Below are 27979 nucleotides of genomic sequence, written 5' to 3' on the forward strand. Positions count from 1 at the left end.
GCCCAGAGAAGCTGTGGCTGCCCCTGGATCCCTGGAAGTGTCCAAGGCCAGGCTGGACGGGGCTTGGAGCACCCTGGGCTGGTGGAAGGTGTCCCTGCCCATGGCAGGGGTGGCACTGGATGGTTTTTAAGGTCCCTCCCAACCCCAACCAGTCTGGGATTCCATGAAATCCCATTTACCAGCAGCCTTAGGTGGCAAAATACCTGAGTCTGGATCAGTGTGCCTGTGAGGCAGTGGGGTGTTGGATTGGGGGTATTGGATTTGGGGGTGATGGATTTGGGGGTGATGGATTTGCAGGTGTTGGACTGGGGGTGATGGATTTGGGGGTGTTGGATTGGGGGTGATGGATTTGGGGGTGACAGATTGAGGGGTGATGCAGGGGGGTGCTGGATTTGGAGCCTCTGTGTGTCCTGCCTTTCTGGCAGTGACCCAACTGCTCTGATCAATAATGTGATGCTTATTTAACATGGTATTTATTCACTGCACAGCAGTGATTTCACCCCTCCAAGCCTCTGTTTCTCCTGCCTCCCCTGCCTGGAGCAGCACTGAGGCTGTGTGACCTCCCCTGCCCTGCTTCCAAGAACATCCCCTTTCCCAAACTCCTCCAGCTTCCTGGTAAAGGAATTCCAAGGAAATAGTTTTAGATTGATTTTTTTTTTTTTTTAGCTTATTAGACTTTATTTCAAATCCAAAGGAGATTATGCCAACATGGAAGTACCATCAGGACATGAGAGCCCAGAATAAAATCAGCTTTCTCTGTATTAAGGGGGAGCTGTAAAGCACATCCTCAGCTCCCTCTCCTCTGTGGGAGGGAAGTCTGATTCCTTGAGTGAGTACATTAAAATGGTTCCACAGCTGTACTAAAATATTAAAAGAAAACCACAGGTGCTGAGCTGCACAAAGACCTGGATTGTTTTCCCATGTTCACAGTCACTGGGTGTCCGTCAGTGCCACTCCAGGGGGAAACACTGCTCCAAGAATAAAGGCACTCCAGAATTCCCGAGGAATGTCTCAAAAGCCAAGGACAAGTTTTGTGTCAGGTCTTTCTGCTCATTTTAAAAACCCAGAAACCTGACTGTTCTGGTGCTGGACAAATCTCTGAGGGGAATTCCTGGGCTATGTGGGAATGCTGAGGGAAAACAGGCAGCACACACTGAATCCCATTGGCATCTGACTGACAGCAGGTTCAGTGCTTGGAATTCCAGGATATATCAAAGAACTGGGCCAGGCAAGTTCTACCACCATCAAACCAGAAACTAGATGGTAAAAAATCCAACAGCTGCTGTTTGGGGAGGCTGTTTTCTCTTGGTTTGCCCGAGGTTTTTATGAGTGAAAGTTTCTGCCTTTCTCTTCCATTGTCCTTTTCCCCCAGCCACTTCCCAGCAGAGCCCAGGAGCAGCCCTGTCCCAGGCTGGGGCTCTGCTGGAGCAGCTCTGCTGGAGCAGCTCTGCTGTCCCCACTCAGTCCCAGAGGTGCTCAGCCCCCTCTGGAACCACCGGGGGGGGGGTTTGCTTTGTTAGGAAAGCGACGGACACCCAAAACGTTGGCAAGGAAGTGATTAAAATTAGGAAGCACCAGAGCCATTGCTGCACCTCCTGGGAACAGCCTCAACATTCCCGTTTGTGGCTTTCTCTGGATTTTATTTGAATCTTTAGCCCTGTGAGGCCATGAGGGGAGTGAAGGGAACGCTGTCCGTGCTGTGGGTCAGCCAGGGCCCCCCAGCTGTCCCCTCCAAGGACATCCATGGACGTGCTGCTGCTCCTACTTCCAGCAGATCTTCCCAGCCTCCCCCACGCTCACAGCACCGCTGGCCACGAGCTGCAGGGCAGCAGGGAAGGCCCTGTGCTCTGCCTCCTTCACCCGCTCCGCCAGCGTCTGCTCCGTGTCGCCCACCTTCACCGGCACCGCCTCCTGGAAAATGATGGCTCCGGCATCCACCTCCTCCTGCGGGAACAGCAGCCACGGCATTGGCAGGGAAGGGCCTGGCTGGGGGACACGGCCACGCCCAGCTGCCTCGGGGATCCGTGTCACTGTGTCACTGTGTCACTGTGTCACTGTGTCACTGTGTCACTGTGCTGGGGCAGGAGGGTGGAGAAGGCGCTGGAGCCGATTTTGGCCCGGGAAGGGTTCAAGTGAAAGCAGGAGGGAGCAGAACTCCAGGGAGCAACCACTGTGCTCCAGAACACCCCAAAAGCCCTGTTAGCCAGGGACACGAGGGGCTGGCCTGGGCAGGATGGTGGCATTTCAGTCCAGAGGGGGGAATGAGCCAGGCCCTGGCACAGAGCCGGGACACGGATCCAGCCGTTCCCTGGGGAAGATCCCTGCGGGTCAGGGATTGTTCCTCAGGGCACTGCCACACACAGAAACCCCAGGGCAGGGCCCAGAGAAAGGGATGCAGTTTTCCCTTCTAGCTGGAAAAATAATTTCTGCCTCTTTATCCAAGAGAAAGGAAAAATCCTGAGGAGAGATTCCAGCAGCAGTGGAAGGGGGAGCAGGAGGAGGGGAGACAAGTTCCCCTGAGCTGAACAGAGTGGAACAAAGGCTCCCTGGCCTGATAAAAACGTGTCTCTGAAGCTGAGACCCCTCTGGGGTTGGTTTGATGAAGTTCTGACCAACAGAAAGTGTCACGTTTTCCTGTTCCCACAAACATGGGATCACTCCTTAAAAAAAAAAAAAATCCCAGCTTCTCGTGACATTTCCAGTGGGTTTTTCGGGGTTTTATTTTTGGGGGTTTTCTTTTGTGGTGTTTTGGTTTTTGTTTGTGGGGTTTGTTTGTTTGAGGGTTTTGTTTGTTGTAGTTTTTCCTTTTTTTTTGAAAGCAACAACCAAGGCAGGTTGTAGGATAAACTCCAAGCAGCTGGGGCCCTGTTCAATAAAGATTTTGGCTTAGCCAAGGCCTTACAGGAATTAGTCCCCCCACTCCAAAGGGTGGAAGGGAGCAGTGGGATGCTCAGGGAAGAAGTTCTCTTAGGGAAAGCTTAAACTCCTGGCCAGACTCTTCATTTCCAGTCCCCTCTGCAGGGACAGCAAACTAAAGCACTGCCCTAAATCCCTGCCATGCAGAGACAGACTGTTGGGCGTGCACAGAGGAGGGAAGGGGTCAGACTCGAGGGTTTGGGGTGTTCCAAGCAGGCTCTGGGTGGGGGCTGGAAGGCTGCAGGGAGCTGGGGCCCAGGGGAAGGGAGGGACTCACAGCCACGAAGTGCACGGTGCAGCCGGTGACGCGCACGCCCGCCTGCAGCACCAGCCGGTGCGCGTGGGCCCCCTTGAAGGACGGCAGCAGGGACGGGTGGATGTTCAGGATCTTCCCTGCAAAAGGACAAGGGAGGTTACTGGCCCTCAGCACTGCCCAGGGTGTGCAAGGCCCCACAACCAAGAGAGGCATCAAATCACTCGTGAATAGGGTTTTTCACCAGTTCTGGTGGCACTGGCATCCAACACCCAAAGTGTTCGGGGGTCTCGCTGGTTCCCAGATACCAGGGGCTGAAGGACATTTCTCCAGGGATTAATAATGATGGATTTATCAATGTAGCTGTCCCTTCCCTCAGCATCTTGTTCTCCTTTGATCCCAGGATCCCTGAGGTTGGAAAAGCCCTCCCAGTCCATGGATCCCCCCTGTGCCCCATGCCCACCTTGTCCCCCAGCCCAGAGCACTGAGTGCCACGGCCAGGCCTTCCTGGAACAAGGTTGGACTTGGTGATCTTGGAGGTCTTTTCCAGCCTTAATGACTCTGGGATTGTGGGAGGGAAAGGGGCAGCCTGTGCCCTCACCACTGGGAGGAAACCTTTCCTTCTGGCAGCCTTCCCCTGTTCTGCTCCTGCTGTGTCTGTGACAGCTCCTCCTGCCTGTTCTGGCCCAGAGTGAAGCCCAGACCAAACCCCTTTTGAAGCAGCACCATCTGCTTAAAAGCAATCAAACTGGGTTACCTGCTGCTTGAGTCAAAAACCATCAGGGGCAGTGGCTGAAAACCCCACTCTGCACTTCTGCCTCAGTTTCCCATCAGAAGCTGCTCCAAAGGAATGTTCCCATCTGCTTGGGTTTGTTTGGGTTTGTTTTACTTTGTCCTGTCTGAGAACATTCATCAGTAACACTGTCAAGCTGTTAAGAGAGAGTTTCACAACTCCCTTCACGCTCTGTGTCCTTGTGACTGAGAGAGAAAGAAAAAAGGAGCAGCTTTTACCAGAGCTCCATTCAGTGCTGGACATTCAAAAAATGAGTTTAACCCCCCTGTACTGAGAAGGTCTTTCCTTTTGCTCTCAGTTTTACATGTACAGCAAACCCTGCCTGTGCAGGGCGACCATCAGAGCTCTGTCCCTAAATCAGAAGGGACTAAACCCTTTATTTGCACGAGATTCTGCACTAGAGGAAGTTCTTTTCCATCCCCCATGCAGACCCTCCACTCCAGACACATCTGTTGAGTGAGGGGTTCTCTCTCCTAATCCCAGCTGCCCATGGGCATTGACACCTCCTGGGCTCTGAATGGACAAACCAAACCTGTTCCCTTGACAGCTCCCAAACCCCAGGGATGGCCTCAGGAACACCTGCTTTGCTCCACTGCTTTCAAAGAGAGGTTTGAAAAGTAGTTCAGGTGTGAAGTGTTCCAGACACACCCAGGGGAACACAAAAGTCACCATGTGAGCAATAAAAGCTGCCAGGTCCAGGTGCCCAGGCAGGGACTGCTCTGAGCAGGAGCTGCTTGACCAACCCTGAGCCCAAAGCAGAGCAAAGAGCAGCAGCTCTGCGTGTTCAGGGCTCCCTGGAGGGAACAGGGAGAGAGGAGAGGAAGGGGACAACCAGGGGTGGGAGGGCAGCCCCTGGAGCTGCTCCAGCCTCTCAAAGACCTGGAAAAACTGTAGAAGAGGAGCAGAGTGGAGACACTGTGAACATTCTACCTAAACAAGAGTTGATCTGCCACCACTCATGGCCTCAGGCAGCTCCTGAGGTGTCTGGCCAGGTTCTGCTATCCCAAACTGCAGTGCTGCCCAATTTGGTGGGTTTACACAGATCCAAAGCAGCTCCTCTGTCAGGAAGGAATTCCCAGGGGCTGGAGGATCACCTCTCCCCAGCCAACACCTGCCCTGCACCTCATGTTTGCAGAGCTCTAAAGTCTTCACAGCCTCTTTTTAAATATTTTCTAATAAATCAAGGACTACAAGACCTGTCCTCGCCCTTGGCCTCCTTAAACCCCTGCACAAATGAGAGAGGGAAGGGGGGAAACTCTGCCTTTCCTCTCACCCTTTCCTTACAGGGTGGAAGGGTCTCGTTTCATGGGATCACAGCAGGGTTTGGGCTGGAAGGGGACCCCGGAGATCTCCTGTTCCCTGCACACCCAGAACTAACCCGCTCCTTTCTCTACATTTTTTGCACTGTGTTTTCCCTGGTGACAAAGTGCTGCTGTTTAACTGCCCCCAGCCCCCAGCTGTGCTCACCTTCCCACTTCCTGACGAAGGGCCCCGACAGGATCCTCATGAACCCTGCCAGGCAGACGAGCTGCACGGAGAACTCCCGCAGCACTTCGTCGACGGCGCCGTCGAAGTCGGCGCGGCTGGGGAAGGCCGTGTGCTCGATCACCTGCAACCAAGCACAGGAACTGGGCACGGGCAGCTCCAGCAGCAGGAGCAGCTCCTGGAGGCACAAACGTTCCCTCTTTGCTCCCAGCCACGGGAGGGACCCTCGGAAGGAAGAGGAGCTGGGCGTGGGCAGGCCCAGGGCAGCGGCCCCGGCGCTCCGCAGAGCTCAGCCCACCCGAGGCCTCTGGGGGTTTGAACCTTGGCAAAAATGGTACCACAAAACCTTGAGAAAAAGGCCAATGCCAAACTCCTAAAGCAGCCCCCAGTGCAGACCCAGGGAATCACAGAGTCCTGGCAGGGACTGTACAGCTGGGTTAGGGTTGGGAGGGACCTCAAAGCCCATCCAGTGCCACCCCTGCCATGGGCAGGGACACCTTCCACCACCCCAGGGTGCTCCAAGCCCCGTCCAACCTGGCCTTGGACACTTCCAGGGATCCAGGGGCAGCCACAACTTCTCTGGCCAACCTGTGCCAGGGCCTCCCCACCCTCCCAGCCAGGAATTCCTTCACAATATCCCATCTATCCCTGCCCTCTGGCACTGGGAAGCCATTCCCTGTGTGCTGTCCCTCCATCCCTTGTCCCCAGTCCCTCTCCAGCTCTCCTGGAGCCCCTTTAGGCCCTGCAAAGGACTCTCAGGTCTTCCTGGAGCCTTCCCTTCTCCAGGTGAACACCCCCAGCTCTCCCAGCCCGAGTTCTGTGTTTTCCATCCAGGATATATCCCCTAATTTAGGCAGGAAGAAGGCAGTACCAACTAACTGAAAGCATCCAGTCTCTTAAATAAAAGTACCTGTGAACCCCCACCAGAGTCACCAGAACTGCTCAGGTGACCATCAGCTCCTCAGAAAAACCTGAGGGTTGGAACTGGATGAGCTTTAAGTTCCCTTCCAACCCAAAGCAGTCTGTGACTCTCTGATTCCAGGTTTGCTCCTCCCCTGCACACCATGGACTTATTTCACTTGTGACTTTTGTGTCCTCCCAAACAAGAGCCAGCTCCCAAAGTTAAGAGCAAAGTTAAAGCTATTAGCAAATTATTAAAGTTAACAGCAAAGCTTTGGGCCCCAATTTCCCAGTGGAAAAGGACTGGAAAATGCTTCTAAGTCAGAACAGGATCATTTCTGATCTGTTATTCGAGAGACAAGGCAGCCCTGGATCCATGGACACCAAGGGAATGAATCCTGGGGAGCCTGAAGTCAGTGGAAGGTCCCACTGAGTGTGACCTCTCTATTTTATTCAATTGAACCACCACGTCATTTTAAAGCTCAACTCAGATAAAACAGGATGTTCCTTTAGTGTCAATGCACTGAAGTTAAATAAACGGCAAAGTTTAAGCTGTGGCTGTGAAGGTTTTGTGCTGGTTTAATATAAAAGTGCTCCCCAAAGCACCAGGATTGCTGGCAGAGCAGGAGAAAAGGAGGCATTTTGTTTCCCCATGTTAGCTTGCCCAAGGGCACAAATTCCTGACAGACCAAGGGAGAAAAGCCAAGGCTCTCTGTCCAACCCACCTCTTATCCCAGAAAACTCACAGCACCTTCCTGCTGGAGTCAGAGTTAGTGGGGGCTGCTTTTCCAAGAGGGAAATGCTCACCCTTGTAGGGATCCCAGCTCTCTCAGCTTTCCTCAGCCCCTCCACCCCGGGCTTGTTGGACACCACCAGGACAATCTGGGCAAAACTGGTGCTTTTCTTGGTGCTGTTGATCAGGGCTTCCAGGTTTGTGCCTGGGGGGAAAGGATTCATGGATGTTAAGTCTCTCCCAGAGAACAAACCCAGTGAGCAGCTGGGAGAGGTTTTAAATAAGCAGCAACGTGGGGGAGACCAAAGCAAACAGCTCTGATGTAACATTAATCCTGCTTTAATTGATCTCACTGAGCTTGACTGGGACAGCTGAAGGCTCCAGGGCCTTTCCTGGCAACTGCACTTGGAAAGGGGAATTGACAGCACTGGAATGATGGTCTGAGTAAGTGGGAATACTCAGGAAGCAGGAAGAAATCCTGCTCTATCTGTGAAACGATGGTGCTGTTCCACAGGGCACCCCAGGGGTGTTTGGGTCTGGACATGGGCAGGGATTTGGGGATGAACTGAGCACACATGCAGCTCATGGTTTGCAGCAGAGGTTAAAAATCCTCCTGTCTGTGACCAAAATTAATCCAAGGGCAAAACCTCTCCTGCCTGTTAGAAGCCTCTCAGAGTGTCCAGGGAGAGCTCCACAGGCTTGGAACCCCAGCTGAATTCCTGCTCACCATTCTGGTTCACACGGGGGTAAAGAGTGTGATCCTCACCTGTTCCAGAGATCAGGACAGCCACCTTCACCTTGCCTGCCTGCATCCTGCCCTGGAGGTGGCTCTGCACAGACAGGGACCTGTTGGCCTGCAAGGCTCGCTGCAGATTGTGGACTTTAACGCTGTCAGAGCCTGAGCAAGGACAAGGAAACACCCAAACCCAACAAAACAATGTGTAAATACAGGGAGAAACAGAAAGAGGAGGAAAGTACCTGTGAAAGAGATGAATGGAATGCAATGTCATTTAATATCCCAAGAAAAAAGTCATGGAGGTGCCAACGAGGAGATTTGCAGCCCATCCCCAAGAAGACTCCCCTCCCAGAGGGGGAATTCAGCTCTGCTCTTTTTTTTATTTTCCCAAGGGAAAAAAAGTTTAACAACCTTTTTGCAGGGGGACAACCTTCCCAATGAGCCAGGCTGCCTCGTGTCTCTGGACATCCTGCAGGACCTGCTGAGCCATCTCCTTCTGCACCACCAGCACGGCCCCGATCCCGCAGTTGAACGTCCGGGCCATCTCCTCCTCAGACAGGTTCCCTTCCTTGTGGAGCCAGCTGAAGATTTCAGGGATCTTCCAGGAAAGAGCATCTGCAGGGAATTGGAAATACAAACCAAGAGTGGAAATCACTACCAATGGGCAAACAGTAAAATTACTGGGGTATGAAGAGGTAAAATCTGTGACAAGAGTCTCCCTCTGCCCTCAGTTCCCCCCGGGTGAGGGTGATCTCCAGCAGCACAGAAATGCACGAGGCACTGGGAAGGAACTCCAAGGACAGGAAGTTTGTTTCTTGTCATGTTCCCTTGAAAATGGTTCTATCTCATTTCTACAGAACCATGGAATGGTTTGGGTTGGAAGGACCTTAAAGCCCATCCAGTGCCACCCCTGCCATGGGCAGGGACACCTTCCACCAGCCCAGGTTGCTCCAAGCCCCGTCCAACCTGGCCTTGGACACTTCCAGGGATCCAGGGGCAGCCACAGCTTCTCTGGCCAACCTGCCACCCTCCCCACCCTCCAGCCAGGAATTCCTTCCCACTATCCCATCTAACCCTGCCCTCTGGCAGTTTGAAGCCATTCCCTGTGTCCTGTCCCTCCATCCCTTGTCCCAGGTCCCTCTCCCGCTCTCCTGGAGCCCCTTTAGGCCCTGGAAGGGGCTCTCAGGTCTCCCTCAAGCTTTCTGTTCTCCAGGTGAGCACCCCCAGCTCTCCAAGTGGCAGAATGATTTACCTGCAGTTCTGGAGTTCAAACCTCAATCTCAGCTCCCTTATTTTACTCTCCAACCCCCAGAACTCTCACAACCTACAGTGAGTCATTTCCCTTTCCACACCCCAGCTTCTCCAGCAGGGAAAGCCTCTTTCCAGCACACCTGAGCAGGTAGTGGTGAGGGTGAATTATGCTGAATAGCAGGAGATGTATCTGAGCCCAGAACACCCCTGAATGCCAGCTGAACACCTCACGAGTATCATTTAATTAGCAATGACTTCGTGGGTGATTGCAAATGGCAGCAGCTCACTTGGGATTGCTTTTAGGGTTGTTTGCTTTATGCAAGTATCCTAAAAAATCCAATCCCAAGCACCCCCAGGGGAAGGGGCATCAATGGGGAGCAGCCTTTACACTGCAGTGTTCTGCCTGGCCCTGGGTCAGGTCCAAGGCCAGACTCAGCCCTTTCCAGACAGGTGTGTCCAGCCCCTACACGTGCACAGGCTCCCACACAACCCACAGCAACAGCAGGACCTGCCCACAGCTTTCTTGTCACCTCACCTAAAACGACACCGAAGGAGTCAGGGAGCACCCTGGGAATGTTTTCCAGCAGTCCCCCCCCAGTGATGTGGGCAAAGGCCCTCACGTGGCCCGAGCGCAGCACGGGTAGCAGGGTCTTGCTGTACAGTTTGGTTGGGGTCAACAGGAGCTCTCCTGGAAGAGGAGGAAAAAAAGGCCAGTTACAGCACAGAAGGAAAGGCTAATCACCATAAAATGGGGGAAATTAGTGCCCACTGTGCTACAGAGAGAAGCCCAGTGTTCTGCCTTTCTTAGCACACAAGTAGCTGTTTATCCCCCTCCCTCCATTGATTTCCTGCACACGTGACCCACAGGAGACAAAAGGAAGAGAAAACACCTTAAAGATGGACCACATTTTTCCTGGTGCCTTTGAAAAGCTGCAAAAGCAAAGGCCCAGCCCAAAGAGTGGTGTGAAGTGTTGGGAAGCTCAGGCTCCAGGCAGTACCTAAAGTCTGGTCCCCAGAGGCACCAACGGGAGAGGAGAAGTCCAGGGAGGACTTTTCCACGATCTTCCTGACGAGGCTGTAGCCGTTGCTGTGCACCCCAGAGGAGGCCACCCCGATGAGCACGTCCCCATCCGAGATCCTGTCCAGCTGGGGCAGCATCTGCCCCCTCTCCACGGCCCCCACGGCGAAGCCGGCCAGGTCGTACTCCCCGGGCGGGTACATGCCCGGCATCTCGGCCGTCTCTCCTCCTGGGAGCCACAGAACACACGGGGGGGGGGTTGAAAAGCCACAGGATTGCAATTTCCCCAGGTTTCAAGCTCAGGAGATGTTCACAGACTGGTTTTTTTAATTGCAGAATCCCAGAATCCCAGCCTGGTCTGGGGTTCATCTTGTCCCACCTTCCACTAGACAGGTTGCTCCAAGCCCTGCCCAACACTTAAATCCATATTTAATGAAGTTTGTGCACATCCAGGCAGGAGAGGAGCCCTCAGCCCCTGGCTGGGATGAGCTCAGGGTTGTTGAGCTGAATATTCAGCTGCTGCAAAAGCGCCTTTGCAGTTTGAAAGTCTCCAGCTGGAAATCCAACCCTGCCAGTGCAGCGACTCCGTCCCGGGAGCTCACACAGCAGGGCCTGTGCTGCCCCATGAATGGTCTGGTTGTGTCTGACAAATGGAGAGAACACCTTAAAACAAACATAAGGCTGACCAAGAGTTCACACAGCAAAAAAATAAACCAGGGCATAAAGAGCCTCCTGTTCAGAGCTGGTGAACGGCCCCAAAAGGACACGTTCCCACTGAGAAAGGACTTTGTTCCCAACCTTCTTAAGGAATTGGAAAAAAAGATAGAATTACCTAAAGACATTTGAACTGTCATTTTTTTTGCCTCAAAGGTCTTTTTTGAAACATCATGGTCATTCCACACGTCTGATTTTACAAAAAAAGAAGGAAAAGCAAAAAACTTTGTGAGGAAACAGAACTCCCTGGGTTTCACTGCTTTAAAACTGAACCCTGTTTTGAAGTCCTTTCATAAGAATTATACAAAAGAATGCGGGTTTTGCTGACCTAGAAATACTTTCCTTGAGTTGAGCAGTGGTAAGGGTGTATTTTTAATGATTCCAGAAGGGAAATATTGTCTTGTGTTTGTGGCTAACCAGATCATTGGACAGCAGAGCACACACAGAACTTGGCAGTAAAATACTTCATGTACTTGTATTCTAGGGCTGAAAAGGAAAACATCTAAATTTGAGTCTTAACAATTTGGAATATGTTCATTTTGGGGAAATCATCTTGGTTGGAAGCTGATTAGAGGAATGAAGCAGCTCTGCTGGGAGGAAAGGCTGGGAGGGCTGGGGGTGTTACCTGGACAAGAGAAGGCTCCAGGGAGAGCTGAGAGCCCCTGGCAGGGCCTGAAGGGGCTCCAGGAGAGCTGGAGAGGGACTGGGGACAAGGGATGGAGGGACAGGACAAGGGGGAATGGCTTTCACTGCCAGAGGGCAGGGTTAGATGGGATATTGGGAAGGAATTCCTGGCTGTGAGGGTGGGGAGGGGCTGGGATAGAATTCCCAGAAAGGCTGTGGCTGCCCCATCCCTGGAAGTGTCCAAGGCCAGGTTGGACGGAGCTTGGAGCAACCTGGAATAGTGGAAGGTGTCCCTGCCCATGGCAGGGGTGGCACTGGATGGTTTTTAAGGTCCCTCCCCACCCAAACCTTCTGGGATTCTTTCTTTTTACCCCTCTAAGATTCTTCAAGAGAGCAGGAAAACAACCCCATTAAGATCAACTATAAAGATCCTGCAGAAGCTTTTCCACACCCTCCCAAGGAGGCTGTTCCTACCCAGCAGAGCACAGCCAGCCTTCTTGCAGGCATCAGCAACCCCTGCAATGACCCCCTGAGCCACGTCCACGTCCAGTTTGCCGCAGGCGAAGTAGTCGAGGAAGAAGAGGGGCTCTGCTCCCTGGGCCAGGATGTCGTTGACACACATGGCCACCAGGTCCTGCCCGATGGTGTCGTGCTTGTGACACTCCTGTGCAATCTGCAAAACACACCCAGACCCTCTGGGGTGGGCTGGGAACCCCAGACACCAGCGGGGGGCTGGGCCAGGCCCAAAGCACCGACGGCCCCGGATCCCACCGGCCCCGGATCCCACCCACCCTCCTGGGGCTGCTGGGGGAGCAGCTCCATCTGTCACCATCCCTGGGGGCTCTCCCAGCTCTCCTCAGGAATTATTCCTGTCTCCCCTGGCGAGTCCCACAGACACTTAGCAGGGGGCAGAGCTGGAAGGGGTTTCCTGGAAAGGCCCGAGCACAACACGACTGTGGGATTTAATGTTTTCCCCCCCGAGTGATTTTTTGGAGTGTGGAGGTTCTGCCTTCGTGAAACAGAGCTCCTGATTTCATAATTAATATTTAAAACCCACTTATTTTAGGCATCATATCAACTTCTGGCTATTTACAGGCCAGAAGTGAGATGTGTGTTCAATTCTTTTGCCTGAAAAAGGGCAATTTCAGTTTTCATACCTTTTTTTTTAGAAAGACAAATAGGTATTTTTACCAGACAACCCATATTTTCCGTTAAAGCATTTTCCCTTCTGTGCTATTTTTCCTTCCTTTACGTGGATTTCCACCTTACCTTGAGTTTTGTGCCAACCCCATCAGTTCCAGACACCAAGATGGGGTCTCTGTAACCAGCTGCTTTCAAGTCAAAGAGCCCAGCAAAGCCCCCGAGTTCTGCATTGCAGCCTGTCAGGAAACGGGAGGAAAGAGCCCAGTTTTACTTCCAGGGGCTTCTCCAGGATCTGCAACACAAGTTCTCTCCAATACTTGTCAACACAACTTTGCTTTGTCACCAGGAAACTTTTCTCTGGCATTTAGAGCCTCTTCCCAGAGGCACAGGAGCTCCTAATCTGCCTGGGTTGGCTTTGTCTCTAATTCATCATTAACTTAAGCCTAAAAATCCCAGACTTGGTGATGGAACAGTCACCAATTACTGTGACTGACATAATTCACCCTTGCACTGAGTGTTTTTCTGAAAAGCAGAGGAGGAATTGTGGCAACAGACTGCTACTGGTTGTACTGGTGTGTGTATCTCTGGTTTTTTCTCTGTGTATATCTGATTTTATCAGAAGGTTCTCAGCTAATCTGAAGTAAAAGGGCTTTTTAATATACTTTTTTATAATTTAAATCTATCCAAAGAATTACAAGGACTTGCTAGAGCAAAAAAAGGCACAAATTGATGCTGTTTTAACCAAGCAAAAGATGTGTCTTCCACATCTGTCTCAGGAACTGTAACCCTTCTACACATTCATCCCCCTAAAATTAAATAGTTCACTTTGCAAGAAATAACAACCCATGCAATCAAACCCAGCAGGAAATGGTGAGGCTTTTGTTTGCATTTGTCCTGTGCTCTCTAAGAGCCCTGGCATTCAGGAGATGTAGTTTAGAGTCATTTGGGGATGAAAACCTGTCTGCCTGGAGGAAATCACAGGCATTTGCTTCCCCCTGATATTTGTTGTGTCACCTGGGAACACCCAGAACACGCAGCAGGAGGTTTAGATCCAGATCCAGAGATAACCCTCATTCCATGGCACAGGAGCAGAAGGGCCATGTCTTACCTGACCTGGATGTGGCTGCAGCCAAGGGCTTGATCTTCTGAACCAGAGTGTTCCCTGCTGCAATGTCCACCCCACTGTTCTTGTAAGTCAGGCCTCTGGAAAAACAGGTTATGGAATTGACTGGTGGATCCCAAACATCTGTTTGCAAACATTATTTGACCAGTGAATCCCAAACATCTGTTTCCCACCAGGATTCCCTTGTTCCCACCCCTAAGGGATCCCCTGCCTGGAATGCCATCCTGCCCTCCCACCCCACTGCTCTCCCCCCTGCCCAGTGACTGTTCCCATGAACTGATCTCCAAGGACTCACCTCAGGCAGGCTCAGCAGCTCAAGGCTGTTTGGAACCTGACCTGGGGACAGGGGTTACTGCACCAAAGAAACAAAGCACGGGGGGTTTGCACCACAGACACTCTGCCAGAAGCAGGACTTGAATATTCCAGAGCTCAAAGTGGCATCAGGATCATCCAGTGAAACCCCAGGCCAAAACCACTGACAGAAAACCCCAACAAGAAGGTAAAAGAGGCAGAAATAAATCAGTGACCTCGATACCTGCAGAGTTTTACAGCTGCAGCTGAAGGGTGGCCTCTCCTTCCCACCTGGGAGGATCCCACCACAAAACCAGCCCTTTTCACCTAAAAGGACTTTCTACTGAACAATATATTTTAAATTTAGTTAAAAAAGACCCAAGTTCTAAGGTGGATTTTAGGACTCTAGAAAGGAATGTCAGGAAGCTCCAGGTGGGGTTTATGTACAAAGAAGTGTTTGTGTCCCCTGTGTCCCCACAGCTCACTGGGGACATGAGGCACCACCTCCTATTTCCAGCAGGACCTTTTATTTCTGGAGCCAGAGATTTTAATGACCTTTAACTCCCACCAAACACATCTCACTCCAGTTAAGCAGCTCTTATTCCCATGCTGGCAGTGGCAGGAACCAGCTGCATCCCTATTTTAGGTCCAGCCCTACTTTCTCTCTCTTATTGATGGGATCCAGACTGAAGTTCAAATTCTAAGGGTGAAACACACTCTTGATTAACAAGGACAATACAACCAAACAACTGAAACTCACTTAAAATCGACTCAGCTGAACAAAAAAATATACAGTTAATCCCCAAAACCCATCACAGGAACCAGGCTGAGAATTCAGTAAATATTAAAAACCAGTAAGAGACAGACACAAATGTTTAAATTGCATAAAACAGGGTAAATGTTTTTGTACTCTATTAAATCTAATTTTAAGATGTGGGAATTTTTTTTAGTGTCTAGGACACTGTTTCTCCTGTGAAGATCGTTGCTGTAATATCTGGCACTGACCAGGACAGACTAAAATCCCAGAATAACTGGCCCAAGAGTGGTGCTACCAGGAAAATACCAAGGTGTCTGCACTGCCACCACATCCCTGTCAAGAGCTGGCAAGAGGAAAACAATTATCACAATTCTGTTCAGGCTGTGAGTGAGACTCAAGGAAATAGTGGCCTGCAACAACTAGAGAGCAAAGTCAGGCTCTCTCATGATTAACACCAGATTTTCACCTTGTTTTTAAAAGTATTTTAAATTTCTAGATTTTTTTTTTAATCTACTTTGGTCCTTTAAATGAATCTCTAATTATTTAGATCTTCTGAAATACTGAGTAAATGTTCTGGCTGTTTTCCTGAAGGGAAATGCCTTGGGATGAATCCTCCTGGTAAGTCCCCAACGTTCCAGGCCAACCTTTCCCCTTCCTTCCCTGTGGGCAGCAAATCCAACGGGGATGGGGCTTGGAGCAACCTGAGCTGGGGGAGGGAGTCCCTGCCCATGGCAGGGGGTGGGACTGGATGGTCCCCGAGGTCCCTTCCAAGCCAAACCAGTCTGGGACTGTGGGATTGACACATTCCCAACTGTTCTGCCAGTCCAGGAGCAGAGCCTGGGGCAGAGCCCAGGGCACTGAGACAGGCAGGGACTGCAAAGGGCTCCCAGGAGGCTCCTTGATGGGCCAGGGATCCTCCCAGCCAGGCCACTCCAGGCAGGAAACTTGCTGGCTGTGGCCCATGAACCCAGTGCTGCAGGGAACTGCTCATTAAAAGCCTCTTGCCTCACACACTGACCTCATTATTTACTCCTACAAACACAGATCCCAACTCCACGGTGCCACCTCCATTGCTCAAGGGATGCAGAGCACTTGGGAGAGAAAGAAGACTAAATACCAACACCCTGGTTCATTCAGGAAGTTTATTGATCACCATTTTACAGAATCCTAACAGGACCCACTGTCAGCACCAATGGAACTCACTGATGTGCCCCCAGGCTACAAAATAACCCATTAGCAAAAGGAGTGTTTGGAGCTAACTGGAGACAGGCAGAGCTGCTTCAGATCAGGGGAAAAGGAGTCTAAAAACCTGCAAGAAGCTTTCAGTGACATGAGAGGGACAACAGGACTCACAGCTATAAACAAAAACCCCACACCCACGTGATCTCCAGACTGCTCAAACTGAACACTGTGAAAATTAAAGGAATAAGGATGAAAAGGAATGATAAATCCTACCATGTTGCTGGCCAGCCATTCCAGTAAAATCTGTATCCCAACAAGGTGGAGGCTTCAAGATAACTTTAACCCTTTCTAAAAACTCTAAAATGAACCAATAGATCAGCTCAAACTTTGTTCATATTCAGAATCCTGGAATATCCTGAGTGGGAAGGGACCCACAAGGATCATCCAGTCCAACCCCTGGCCCTGAACAGGACACCCCAACAATCCCACCCTGTCTCTTGGGGCTGTGACCACATTTCCTGATACTAATATTAACATCAGACTTCTGGACAATACAAATCCAGAGCAAAAGCTGTGACTTCAGGCCCAAGAACCAGAAGTTCACCTTCCCCAAAACAGGTCTAACAGCCAGGAGCAGCACAAATGATTCCTGGGTGGTTTAACTGATTAGTTTAATTCCACTGCGGTTTAATCGATATTTGGGACTAAGAACATGGAAGAGAGTCATCCAAAAGCCTGTTCCTCCCTGGCTGGCCTTGCTGAGGTTGAGTACAAGGACAGTGGTTAAAACCTGCCAAGAGTGACAGGGAATCACTCCTGCCAAGAGTGACTAATGTGGACCAGGGGTGCTATCTGCATGTCAAGCAGGGCTGTTATTGGAATATCTACCTGGATTGCCTGAGGAAGGCTATGGCCCGAGCACCAATGTCCTTCCTGTAGATGGCCCCCTGGAAGTGGATGGAGGCCACCCCCCTGTTGGCCTGCTGCAGGGCCGTGGGCAGGTCGTGGCCCAGGGCGGTGACGGTCAGCACGCGGCCCCCGCTGGTCACCACCCGGCCGTCCCGCAGGGCCGTGCCAGCGTGGAACACCTCCAGCCCCAGCTGCTGGGCCTGGGCCAGCCCTGCCAGGGGGGGAGAGAGAGAGAAGAAAGGCAGAGAAAGCTGTTGGTTAGAACGTGCTCAGGGAACAGACACTCAGAAACCACAGAGCCCGCGTGAGCGCGCTGGGAAACGGGGACACACTGGGAAAAACTGCACTGGGAGGGACGAGTCTGCTCGTGTGTCAGGGCAGGGGAACTCACTGACACACCTCAGCCCACGTGTGATTCCACTGGGCTGTGTGCCCCAGTGCCACACTGAGCACAAACAGCAGCAGCAGGGTAGGGAGCAGTGAGCAGAACCCCTGGACTGCAGCAGGTGTTAAATAACACTGTGCCAATGTTAAATAATGTTAAATAACGCTGTGCCAATGTTAAATAATGTTAAATAACGCTGTGCCAATGTTAAATAATGTTAAATAACACTGTGCCAATGTTAAATAATGTTAAATAACGCTGTGCCAATGTTAAATAATGTTAAATAACGCTGTGCCAATGTTAAATAATGTTAAATAACGCTGTGCCAATGTTAAATAATGTTAAATAACACTGTGCCAATGTTAAATAATGTTAAATAATGTTAAGTAACATTGTGCCAACGTTAAATGAACGTGGAGAATCGAAAATACAACAGAACAACCCCAGAGGGGTGAAAATAGAACAAACTGAGAGGGGTGAAAATTCAGCTGGCTCTTGCTGCCCCACGCCCCCAGTCTGCATGGATCTCAGCTCCAGGGATTCACCTTCACCCAGCAAGAGAGAGAACAGGAGAGGAAGGAGCCGTCTGTGGTTTCTCCTGCTGCATTTACCTGTGATTTCCAAGCCCTTGGGATAGGCCCCCGGGTAGCCCTGGCTGGCCATGACCACGGTCACGGCTGCACTGCCCTCCAGCCACACTGGCAGGGAGCTGGAGAGCCTTTTGTCCACAACTGCCTGCATGACCTCGTACAAATCACTCTGCAGCAGGGGCAGAATTACCTGCAGAAACACAAGAGCAGCCAGTCAAACCAAGCAGTGCTCTGTTTTCTCCCCTGGCCTTTCAAAAGACACTCATGCAGCTGTAAAAATAACATTAAGTATTTCACACATACTGCCTGTAATCTGGGTACCCTTAAAAACACCCTTCCTTGAAGGTAATTTCTATGGGTAAAAGAAGGGAATTGTTACATCTGGAGGGGAAAAGGTACAGGACAAAGAACCCTATTCATCCTGGAGAATAGAAATTAAGAGAGCTTTTTCCACTTTCGAACTGGGAGTGGGGAAAAGAAGTGTTGGCTTCTTTAATAAATTAAAAAAAAAAATCCAACTCCATTCCAGAAAAGATAGGGAATTGCTGAATTCCAGTCAAGCTGGCCCCTGTGAAGCCCAGATTTGAGTCCAGCCTGCTGAAATCTTCTCTGGAATGGACTGATTTCCAAAGAGATCTTCTGTCCTGAATAAATAACCCAAATATTTTAAGTCTCGGTGCAATTAGCTAATTATTCACCCAAAAGCTGGTTAACAACAGTGGTAGATGGTCACAGATTTTTCTCCCCTAATGCCAAACTGTATCTACCCCCAGAATAACTCACCTGACACTCTGGGTCACCAAATCTGCAGTTAAACTCCAGAACTTTAGGCCCATCTTTGGTGAGCATTAATCCAGCATAAAGCACACCTAGGACAGAAAATGATGTGAAAAACTCCCTCAGCAACTGCCCAGCTCATTTGTTTTGAGTCTGTTGATAACAGGGTTTAGAAGGATGTCCCCTGTGCTCACTGAACTTGAGAAATGGAACAATAAATCAGGCAGAAACAGTTGTGGTCACAGTTTTGCTGTTCCTGGCTGTTCTTCCTCGTTTGACAATTATCCCCCCCTCAGGAAATGACATCTATTGATCTCCAGGGACTCTGAATCAAGCCAGTGACACCAAACCCAGCTGCCAAAGAAATCAAAGCTACCTCCCTTACCTTCCAGGCTGAGTTAGGCCTACAAAGAGGAAAAAGCGAAATAAAAGGCCTTTCTCCTCATGATTAAAAATCCCAGACTTCTGTACCTACCCAAATAGGGGACACCTTCTTTCCTCATGCCATCAACAGTCTTCTGAAGTACAGTGTCTCTGATTTGCTGCAGCAGATCTTTAGAAATCTAATAAAACAGGACCAGAAAACAGGGTTGGTGAAAAGGGAGGGCACGATTTTGTGTTTTTAAGACCTGAGCAGAACACTTGGATGGTCCCCTGCTCACTCCAAGACATTCCATCCAATGAAAAACTAATCATTCTTTTCCCTCTACTTTTGCAGACAGAAGTTCCTTGTCAAACAGACACCAAACTGCCTCAAGGCACAGCAGAAATTCATCCCCAGCTTTGCCTGGCACAGGGTAAAAATGTGGCTTTGGAGCACTTGGTTCTAACGATCAGCCCTTCAAAACACTTCAAAACCCAGGCTGTAGAAACACCACTTCCACCTTTAAAATTCCAAGGAACTCAGTAGGAATATCCTCCTCTTCAGGGAAATTTAGTAAGTGATGGATTTGACTTGGCCTTGTCTCTTTTAGGCAGCTCTTCCCATCCACAGGAGCCCGTTCCTTCCCGTTCATCCTGGTGGAGCTGAACATTCCCCCATGCTTTCAACACAGTTGCAGTGAAACATCTCCTCAGCCATCCCTTTTTCCCTTCCCCACCACCCCATTTTTACCTGAGGAGCTGGGCAGTAGGCTCCCATCCCTCCCGTGTTGGGCCCCTCGTCCCCATCCAGCAGCCTCTTGTGGTCCTGGGCGGGCGGCATCGGCGCGACGGTGACGCCGTCGGTGAAACACAAGCACTGGGGAACAGGGAAGAGTTAAAATTCCAGCCTGTGGGATTCTGCAGCTGAGGGGGAACAGAGGGACTGCAGCTGCTCTGCGGGGACACTGAGGAGGAACAACTCTGCCCCCCTCGCCAAACAAACGAGGGGATTTTAGAGCTGCCTTCCCCTCGTTTCGTACGACCTTCCTCCAGAAATCCCCTCGAATAAAACAGGTGAAAACTACACCACCAGTGGCTGCACTGGAAAGAAACACTCAAAACTTTAAAAAAAAAGTTAAAAAATTAAAACACAGCCCGGTGGAAATGACTGCTTCCCTCCCCTCCCTCCCCCTGCCCCGGAAGGAAGGCATTCCATCGCTTCCAAGGCTTCCTTTTCCTCGCTGAGAGAGCTGCTTGCTCGTGAATTATTTATAAATTATTTATACAACAGTTGCTTTTATCCTCAGTATCTTCATAATTACAAGCCTGCTGGCAGCTTCTGCAACTGGCTGATGTTGCTCACTGAAGCTGGGTAATGTTGTTCACTGTCTGGACTAATGTGAACAGCACTGAAACCCATTTTATAATGCTAATTATAAAATTGATAAACCAAGCAAGGATTCTGCTAATCAAAAGAAAAAAAAAGCTAAAATATTAATATATTAAAAAATACATGATTTGTGGGAGGTGAATTATCTTGCTGGGCAAGGAAAGCAGTACATTTTCTTCACTGTTGGCAGTCAGCACAGAAAAAAACCAACCATAAACTGGATTTTGTTTTATTGTGTTGTATTAAGTAAGTCTGCTGGGTATTCCAAGTTCTAGTTTTTAAATGAAGGGGCTGAATCAGCTTAAAATGAAGGAGAAGTTCTCTCTACCTCTGCAGAGTAAATCAACACTGTCAAAACAAGGATTGTTTTTTTTCCCATGTGGCAACAGCTGTTTGAGTTATTCTTATTTAATGTGATTTATTTTAACAGACCACAGGGAGTTTGGCTCTTAGCACAGCTGTCTTTAATTAATACCACTTTATTTACACCAGGTAACTGGTTTTAATTGACACAATGATTTTTTTTCATTTACTAAAGAATAAATTTCTCCCCTTTGCAGGTGGGGTTAGTCCTACAGTGTGTCCCAGGTAGTTTAGGGCAGGGGGAATCAAGGTGTTACAGTGAGATGCACTTACAGAAATCTCTTCTCCTTCAAGAAGCTCTTCAACAACGACAGTTTCCCCAGCTGTGCCAAAACTCTTATCCTACAGGAAAACAAAATCTCTTTACTTCTGTTTCACTGGTTTTAAAGTACTGAAAATGGAACAAGAAATAAATACTTTTAATACAGCAAAAAAACCCACAGCACAGGTTTGAGACTCTGAATCCCTTCTCCCCCCGGGTCAGTGCCAGCAGTGGGAAATTCCTTGTTCCTCTTTTCTGATTATTCTTAAGTAAATGCAGGTTTTCTCACTGAGTATTTTCAAATGGCAGGGGTTATTTGTGATTCCTGAGCAATTCCACAAGCTGAGTTTTGCCCCCATGTCACTGAGACCAACAGCAACGACTGTCGAGTCTCCCATCTGAAGTTTTGCTTGCCAGGAAAGTGCAGTTTTATACAATATATGGGAAGGGAGCGAGATTTTCATATCCCAGGGCAATGTGTGAATACTGACTGCATGTTCTGGGTAATTAAGAAATTAAGAACAACCAGCCCACGCTGACAAGGTAATTTTGGGGTCTATAAGACTCCCTAACACGCAGTTTTTTGTACACAACATTGGGGCACACGTTAAGACATTTATTGTCTTATTCACCCCCCAAAATGGGACTGCAGAGCCCCTGTTGAAACCCACACTGAAACACAGGTCTGTCAGATCCCATCTCCTGGGGATCAGCAGAGCTCCATGGAATTTTAGACTGCTCCTCTGCTGACACCAGCTGAGGGCCTGACCTGGCAGCCTCAGCTCTGTGCTCCTCACTGGTCTGATAAAATCACTGAATTTTGCCTCAATTCTAATTCTGATGCTCCAAATATGTTTGTACAATATCCTACCTCATTGTACACTTCACTTGGAATAATTCCACTAGAATTTTACTGTACATTCAAGTGCTGTGTGATGAGTCCTAAAGCTAATGGTGCTTGTAAAGATCCTCCTCAATGCCAGAGCTCCTGTTCCTGCTTAGCTGCAGCAGTCTCAGATGGTATAATAAAAAAAGGAAATGCATGTACAAACAAGTGAAATCAGGGTGGGTTTCCATGAAGAATGGTTTTATTTGAGCCTACAGGAAATATGCCTCCAGCAATAAATATAACAGAGCTTCATAGCTGTCCAAATAATGGGTGGAAGGTTTGATGTCTTACAGCCAAGCTCCTGTCACACAGAAATAAGGAACATCTCTGAGGCTCTGAGAGGGTTCCTGTGTACCCAGGTGAGTGTGTGACATCCCTGCTCACCTGCATCATTTCAGTGACAGCTTTGCAGGCCTCTGCCTTGGTTGAGGCCACGATGACTCCTTTGCCAGCTGCCAGGCCACTGGCTTTCACCACCAGAGCAGGGAAGTTTGCACTGCAGAGGCACAGGACAGACATTCAACACTAAACAACCTTTGCAAAGACAATTTGAGCATTTCAAGAGTTGAGAGATCAAAAGGTCAGAACACTTCTGTGTTTTCATAGCAACCTTATTGAGTAACACACAGATCAAACCAGGCTCCTCCTGCTCTGCCTGCGAAGGGTTTGTGCTTCTTTGCCCCACCACTGAATTCCATGAGTGTTCATTCCTGCTCTCCATGCAATAATTCACTCCTGTATTATCTGGGGTCACCTGGGTTGTACCCTGAGGAGCAGACCATCAGTTGCTGAGTAAGCCTCCAAATATACTCCTGGAGAAGAGGCCAAGAACCAGAACAGATGGTTCTCAGGCTGCTCGCTGGGTCTCCACAGCAGGAGTTTGAAAAGAAATAAAACCTGTCCTACATTCTCCTGTAAACTGAGCACTGAACTGTAATTTCACTTTGGAGCAGTAGGTAAGAACCACTTCTATCACCTGCTGCACTTTGACAGTGGTAGGTGATCCTTTAACACCTTTCCAGATGTTCCATCGCAAAGGCATCGACACATCAGCCATCATCTGACTGGGTTTGGATATCCAGCACATAAAAACATGCCTCAAATGCCCAGCCCTGTACCTGTTAATAAAGCTGCAGGCTGCCTTGGGCTCAGTGAAGGCTTTCCACCTCGCAGTTGGGATGCCATGACGCTCAAAGAAGGCCTTGGAAAAGCTCTTGCTGGACTCCAGCTGAGCTGCCTTTGCTGTGGGGCCAAAACACCTGATCCCAGCTGCTGTCAGGTCATCCACAACCCCTGCAAACCCAACACAAACATGGTAGGAACCTCCAGATGATCTGTGGCACTCAGGCAGGCCAAGACACAGGAGCACTGACCCCTTGGAACAAGGATGTCAGGAATAACAAGTCACACACATCTCTGCAGTGCCTGTTTCCCCAGCTGGGCCCTGGCTGCATTCCTCCCTGGAATCAGGAGCCTGGGACTCCTGAGGCTCCGAGGATTTGGGAAGAGGTGACAATCCCCCTTTGGTTTATTGGACCTTTTAGCTCAAAAGCCAACGTTAGGCTTTTGTGAAGGTGCCAATGGTTGAACAGGTAAAAGGTTCAAACAGAAAAATTACCAGCATGTTTATATTTATCTTTTTTCACCAAGACTCAAACGATAATTATTTCAAAACATGAAAACTCCACAGGAAAACCAAAACTGCTTTTATTACTAACACAATATCCTTCAGAAATTCATTTTCACCTCAGCACAGCCCCCAGTTTCAGGGAAGGTGTCCCAGAGGATCTGTTTCCATTCCCACTGGAGACACTTGGACAGTGCTGAGTGATGACAGACGAGGACTAAAATTCCCCTTTCTTCCTAAAAGCTGAAGGCTGTGATTTTTAGCTTGTTTCTCTTACCAGCAGCAAGAGGGACCTCTGGACCAACCACCACCAGCCTGATGTCTTGATCTCTGCAGAACTGGGCGAGGGCAGCGTGGTCACTGACTGGAACAGCTGGTGGAGACACAAAGGGGGGTGAGATCCCATCAGGAGTGTTGGTCAGCACTGACTTTAACCAGAATATAATCTTTTTTTCAGCCAGTCTCCTCCCTCTGTAGAGTCACCATGAAGCTTTACAGATGTAGGACCAGGTTGGATGGGGCTTGGGGCAACCTGGGCTGGTGGAAGGTGTCCCTGCCCATGGCAGGGGTGGCATTGGATGGGCTTTAAGGTCCCTTCCATCCCAAACCACTCCATGATTCTATGATCTCAGGATATTTGTGTCAGCAGGGTGTGGGGAATGAAGCAAGTGGCTGGTGGTGGAATTCCAACTCATCTATTTTCTTTTTTTTCCTTCTTTTTGTAGAGGTGCACTAAACCCACCTCACTGAGACCAAGGGGAACCAGAACATTTTTTCTGTACATTAAGCTGAAGTTAATTAAGAAGGACCAGTGCTGCCATTGTGGCCAAGGGCACGTGGGCTCAGGTGGCTACAACCATCACCCTTCCACAAACAAACATTCCCTGTGACAACATCTGGACTGCCCCAGATTGTGCAAACAGAAGGAGAGGCTGCCCCAAAGACAACAACAACGCCAAGGCTCCTGATAAAAACGTTACGCAAAGGCCCCGCAGCCCCACTGAGTTATCGCAGATAAATAAAGCCAAGGTCTGAGAGGATGGACCCCCAGAGCCAAAGGGTGAGCCTGGTGTGGATTGGCTGCTTGGGCTGGGAGGAGACAACACAACAGGGCACCCCGTTGGCAAAGGGGGCACAGAATCCCACAGTCATCCAGGCAGAGCCCTCCAGGATCACCCAGTCCCACCCCAGCACCACCACATCACCCCCAATCCATGGCCCCAAGGGCCTCTTCAACACTCCCACACACAGGGACTCCACCACCTCCCTGGGACACTTATTCCAAGGCCTGATCACTCCTGCAGGGAAAGTTTGTCTGTAATCTCCAATCTGAACCTGCCCTGGTGCAGTTTGAGGCCATTTCCTCTCCTCCTTTCCCTTGGACATGGCAGCAGACTGGCAAACACAGCAGGAGCTGATGGGTTCCCCTGGCCAGTTTCTGGGAGGTGATGGGAGAGGAAGGAGAGGAGTGGACAGTCAGTGCCCACTGTGCTCCTGCCATCCTGGATGGATGAATCCACAGAACATGGAATCCCAGACTGGGCTGGGTCGGAAGGACCCCAAAGCCCATCCAGTGCCACCCCTGCCATGGGCAGGGACACCTTCCACCACCCCAGGGTGCTCCAAGCCCCGTCCAACCTGGCCTTGGACACTTCCAGGGATCCAGGGACAGCCACAGCTTCTCTGGGCAACCTGGGCCAGGGCCTCCCCACCCTCCCAGCCAGGAATTCCTTCCCAATATCCCATCTAACCCTGCCCTCTGGCAGTGGGAAGCCATTCCCATTTTCCTGTCCCTCCATCCCTCGTCCAAGGTCCCTCTCCAAGCAGGGAAAGGAAGAGCCTGGAATTCACCCCCAACTATCTTGCTGCAGGTCTGATCTACTCCTGACACGAACAGGGAATGTGGCCCAAGATTTCCACGATGTGGGAATGTCCTTCCAGCACCCAGGAAGGGACAAATCATGGTGTTTCTCCTCAGGGTGTTGAGTGAAAGGGGGCATTAAAACAACAGCTGAACCTTCTCTACAACCAGACAGAAGGACCCTGGACCAAGGTTTTCAAAGCTCCAGCTTAGAGATAAGACCACAAGTGCCACTGGGAGGTAAAATGGGACAGAAGGAGGTGTCAGGGTGGTGAAGTCCATTCAGACACATATTTCTATCTCTGCATTCACCAAGCCATTCTAGATGCTTCTGGCACCAGAACTGCCCTGATAATTCAATCTAAAATCAAATATAAACCTCTATTTAGTCAGCCTAAATCCCTTTATTGTCAGAAATGATTTCAGGCTCAGATTAACCATAACAACTTTTATTTTTGACTTGGGTACTGGCTGGGTTTTAAAGATTTAAACTTATTTATAATTTTAAGCTCACTTTTTTATGTTTCATTAATCACCCAAGACCCAGAGCTGCAATGCTAATTAAAGGCAATTTCAGGAACCACAAAGGGAGGAAGAACTTTCAGAGCAAAGTGCTGATTATCCCCAAAAATGCCTGTCCCCCAGGGCAGGAGATTCCCAGCCACTGCTGCCCACACCAGCTAAGAGGGCTCATGTGCTTCTGGGAAACTGTTATCCATTTTCCCCCGAGCTAAAATCCAGTGACAGCACTGGAATTCCTGAGCAGGTGAGACAAATGGTTCCTTAAAATCCTCAAATTCCAGATTCTTCCTGGCTGGCTGAATTTCTCTTCCAAAGTGCAGGTGGTCCCATAGTTATTGAAGGATTTTATTACACATGGGCCTGGCTCGAGCTCCACCATCTTCCACTGCTGGTGCAATGTTTTTTATGGAATAACAAGGTGAGAGAAGAGCCCAGAGCTTTTAAAATGACACAGCTTGCAAAAACATGCTGGAATTGCCATTCCCCAGGCCAGGCAGACTGGCACTGGCTCCATTTAGCACCAGGGGAAGGGTTTTTGTTTGACTTTCTGGCCCTGTCAGGCTCTTCCTTGGGCCCTTCCCTCAAAGGCCAAACAGAGCAAAGAACTACTTGTGATACTGGAATTAGTCAGAGAAATTAAGGACAAAGTTCTTTACAAAGCCTGTAATGAAGCATTCCAGTGGAATTCCATACCACAATCACCTGCTGGACAAGAACCTGACAGGACTCATTTTCCACAGGAGATAACTGCCCAAAAAGCTGCTCCCATAAAACCAGGAATGCAGCAGTGGATGTGTGTGATCCATGCATCCTGCCTTAACCTGAATTCCATACCTCACCACATGTTCTGAAGTGGAACCTGAAGTCTCAGGTTGTTTAAAGCCTCTGATTCGGGATTTGTTATATAAAGGACACAGGAATCTGAGTAATTCCTCCAAGGTTTTTTTTGGAATGCAGCCCCTAATTTCGGATGCTCAATTTGAAACATCTTAGGCTTGATTTCTCCAACCTAATAACTATGAAAGATTTCAATTACAGCCACTCAGAGCTTAATGTCTTCAGCCAAGGGCTCAAAACAGGCAGTCAGTACACAGAGAGAAATACCTGAAAATAACCTGAATTTCTTAAAGCCCCTAAGACACAGGAATTAATTTGTTTTCATGGTGACAGAGTATTCTTGTCACAGGCTGTGGGGATCACGGGGCTTCAACACACTGCTGACAACACAGGAGTGAATTTAGTGGGAACCAAGCAACTATCCTGGGCTGGATTCCCAGAGGAGCAGCTTTGGCTGAATCCTCCAACCCCAAACCTAAAGAATTCCATATCACAGCTGAGATCTTATAAAATGAATTACACAAGTTACACAAGGCTTGGCTCAGACATTTTTTGTCTTTGTAACTGCATTTAAAATCTACTTCACAGGCCCAAACCCTTCAAAAATAGTAGTAGTAATAATAGTAGTAATAGTAATAATAACAACATTTTCACATTCCCAGCAGTGACATCAGCTCGGGGACTACAAGAACTTACTGGTTGAGTTATGGAATTTAAAAATGGTGTATTTTCCTTGGTTTTACCTGCACTGGAAATTTTTCCATTGTCATCTGTTCCTGCATTCCCTGGAGCCACAAACACGTGTTTGACATGTGGGGACTGGGCCAACTTCCAGGCCAGGGCGTGTTCTCTGCCCCCACCGCCGATGACCAGCACCTGCTCAGCCATGGATCTGCAGGAGAGCAGGACACAGGGAAAAGAGCCAGAGTTAGCTGGGCAGGGGAGCAAAGGGAGAGCTTCCCAGCCCAGGAAGTGCTGGAGAACTTCAGCAGATGAGACACACACGGAATATCAGAGACTGAACCACCCAGAGCACAGCAGGAACCCCTAAGGAAATCCATCCTGGGGTTTAGTGACAGTGGAAACTGCTCCTGGTTATAAAGAAGGCTGGGATAAAGGAAAAACCTTGATGGATGACCAGGCTGGGATTTGCAGCCTAGAGAATCCCAGACTGCTTTGGGTTGGGAGGGACCTCAAAGCCCATCCAGTGCCACCCCTGCCACGGGCAGGGACACCTTCCACCAGCCCAGGGTGCTCCAAGCCCCGTCCAACCTGGCCTGGGACA

General features: G+C 49.7%; 1 protein-coding gene across 1 annotated transcript; it reads right to left on the minus strand.

The window, feature by feature from the left end:
* Positions 1–654: 654 nt before the first annotated feature.
* GART (phosphoribosylglycinamide formyltransferase, phosphoribosylglycinamide synthetase, phosphoribosylaminoimidazole synthetase) lies at positions 655–27979 on the minus strand. Its single transcript, XM_051791192.1, has 22 exons — positions 27700–27979; positions 27438–27586; positions 23752–23847; positions 22966–23140; positions 22232–22343; positions 20970–21038; positions 19695–19820; positions 19056–19143; positions 18587–18672; positions 17825–17993; positions 16808–17039; positions 13675–13769; positions 12693–12802; positions 11898–12096; positions 10066–10314; positions 9603–9755; positions 8228–8431; positions 7847–7978; positions 7155–7285; positions 5430–5571; positions 3194–3309; positions 655–1944 (listed from the first exon to the last, which is right to left on the minus strand). Exons 1-22 carry the CDS (start codon positions 27753–27755, stop codon positions 1762–1764), a joined length of 3072 nt encoding a protein of 1023 aa, XP_051647152.1. The 5' UTR covers positions 27756–27979; the 3' UTR covers positions 655–1761.

Source organism: Manacus candei, unplaced genomic scaffold, assembly GCF_025592945.1.
Source record: "Manacus candei isolate 608988 ecotype Guabito, Panama unplaced genomic scaffold, ASM2559294v1 h1tg000031l, whole genome shotgun sequence".
In the NCBI taxonomy this organism is placed as follows: Eukaryota; Metazoa; Chordata; class Aves; order Passeriformes; family Pipridae; genus Manacus; species Manacus candei.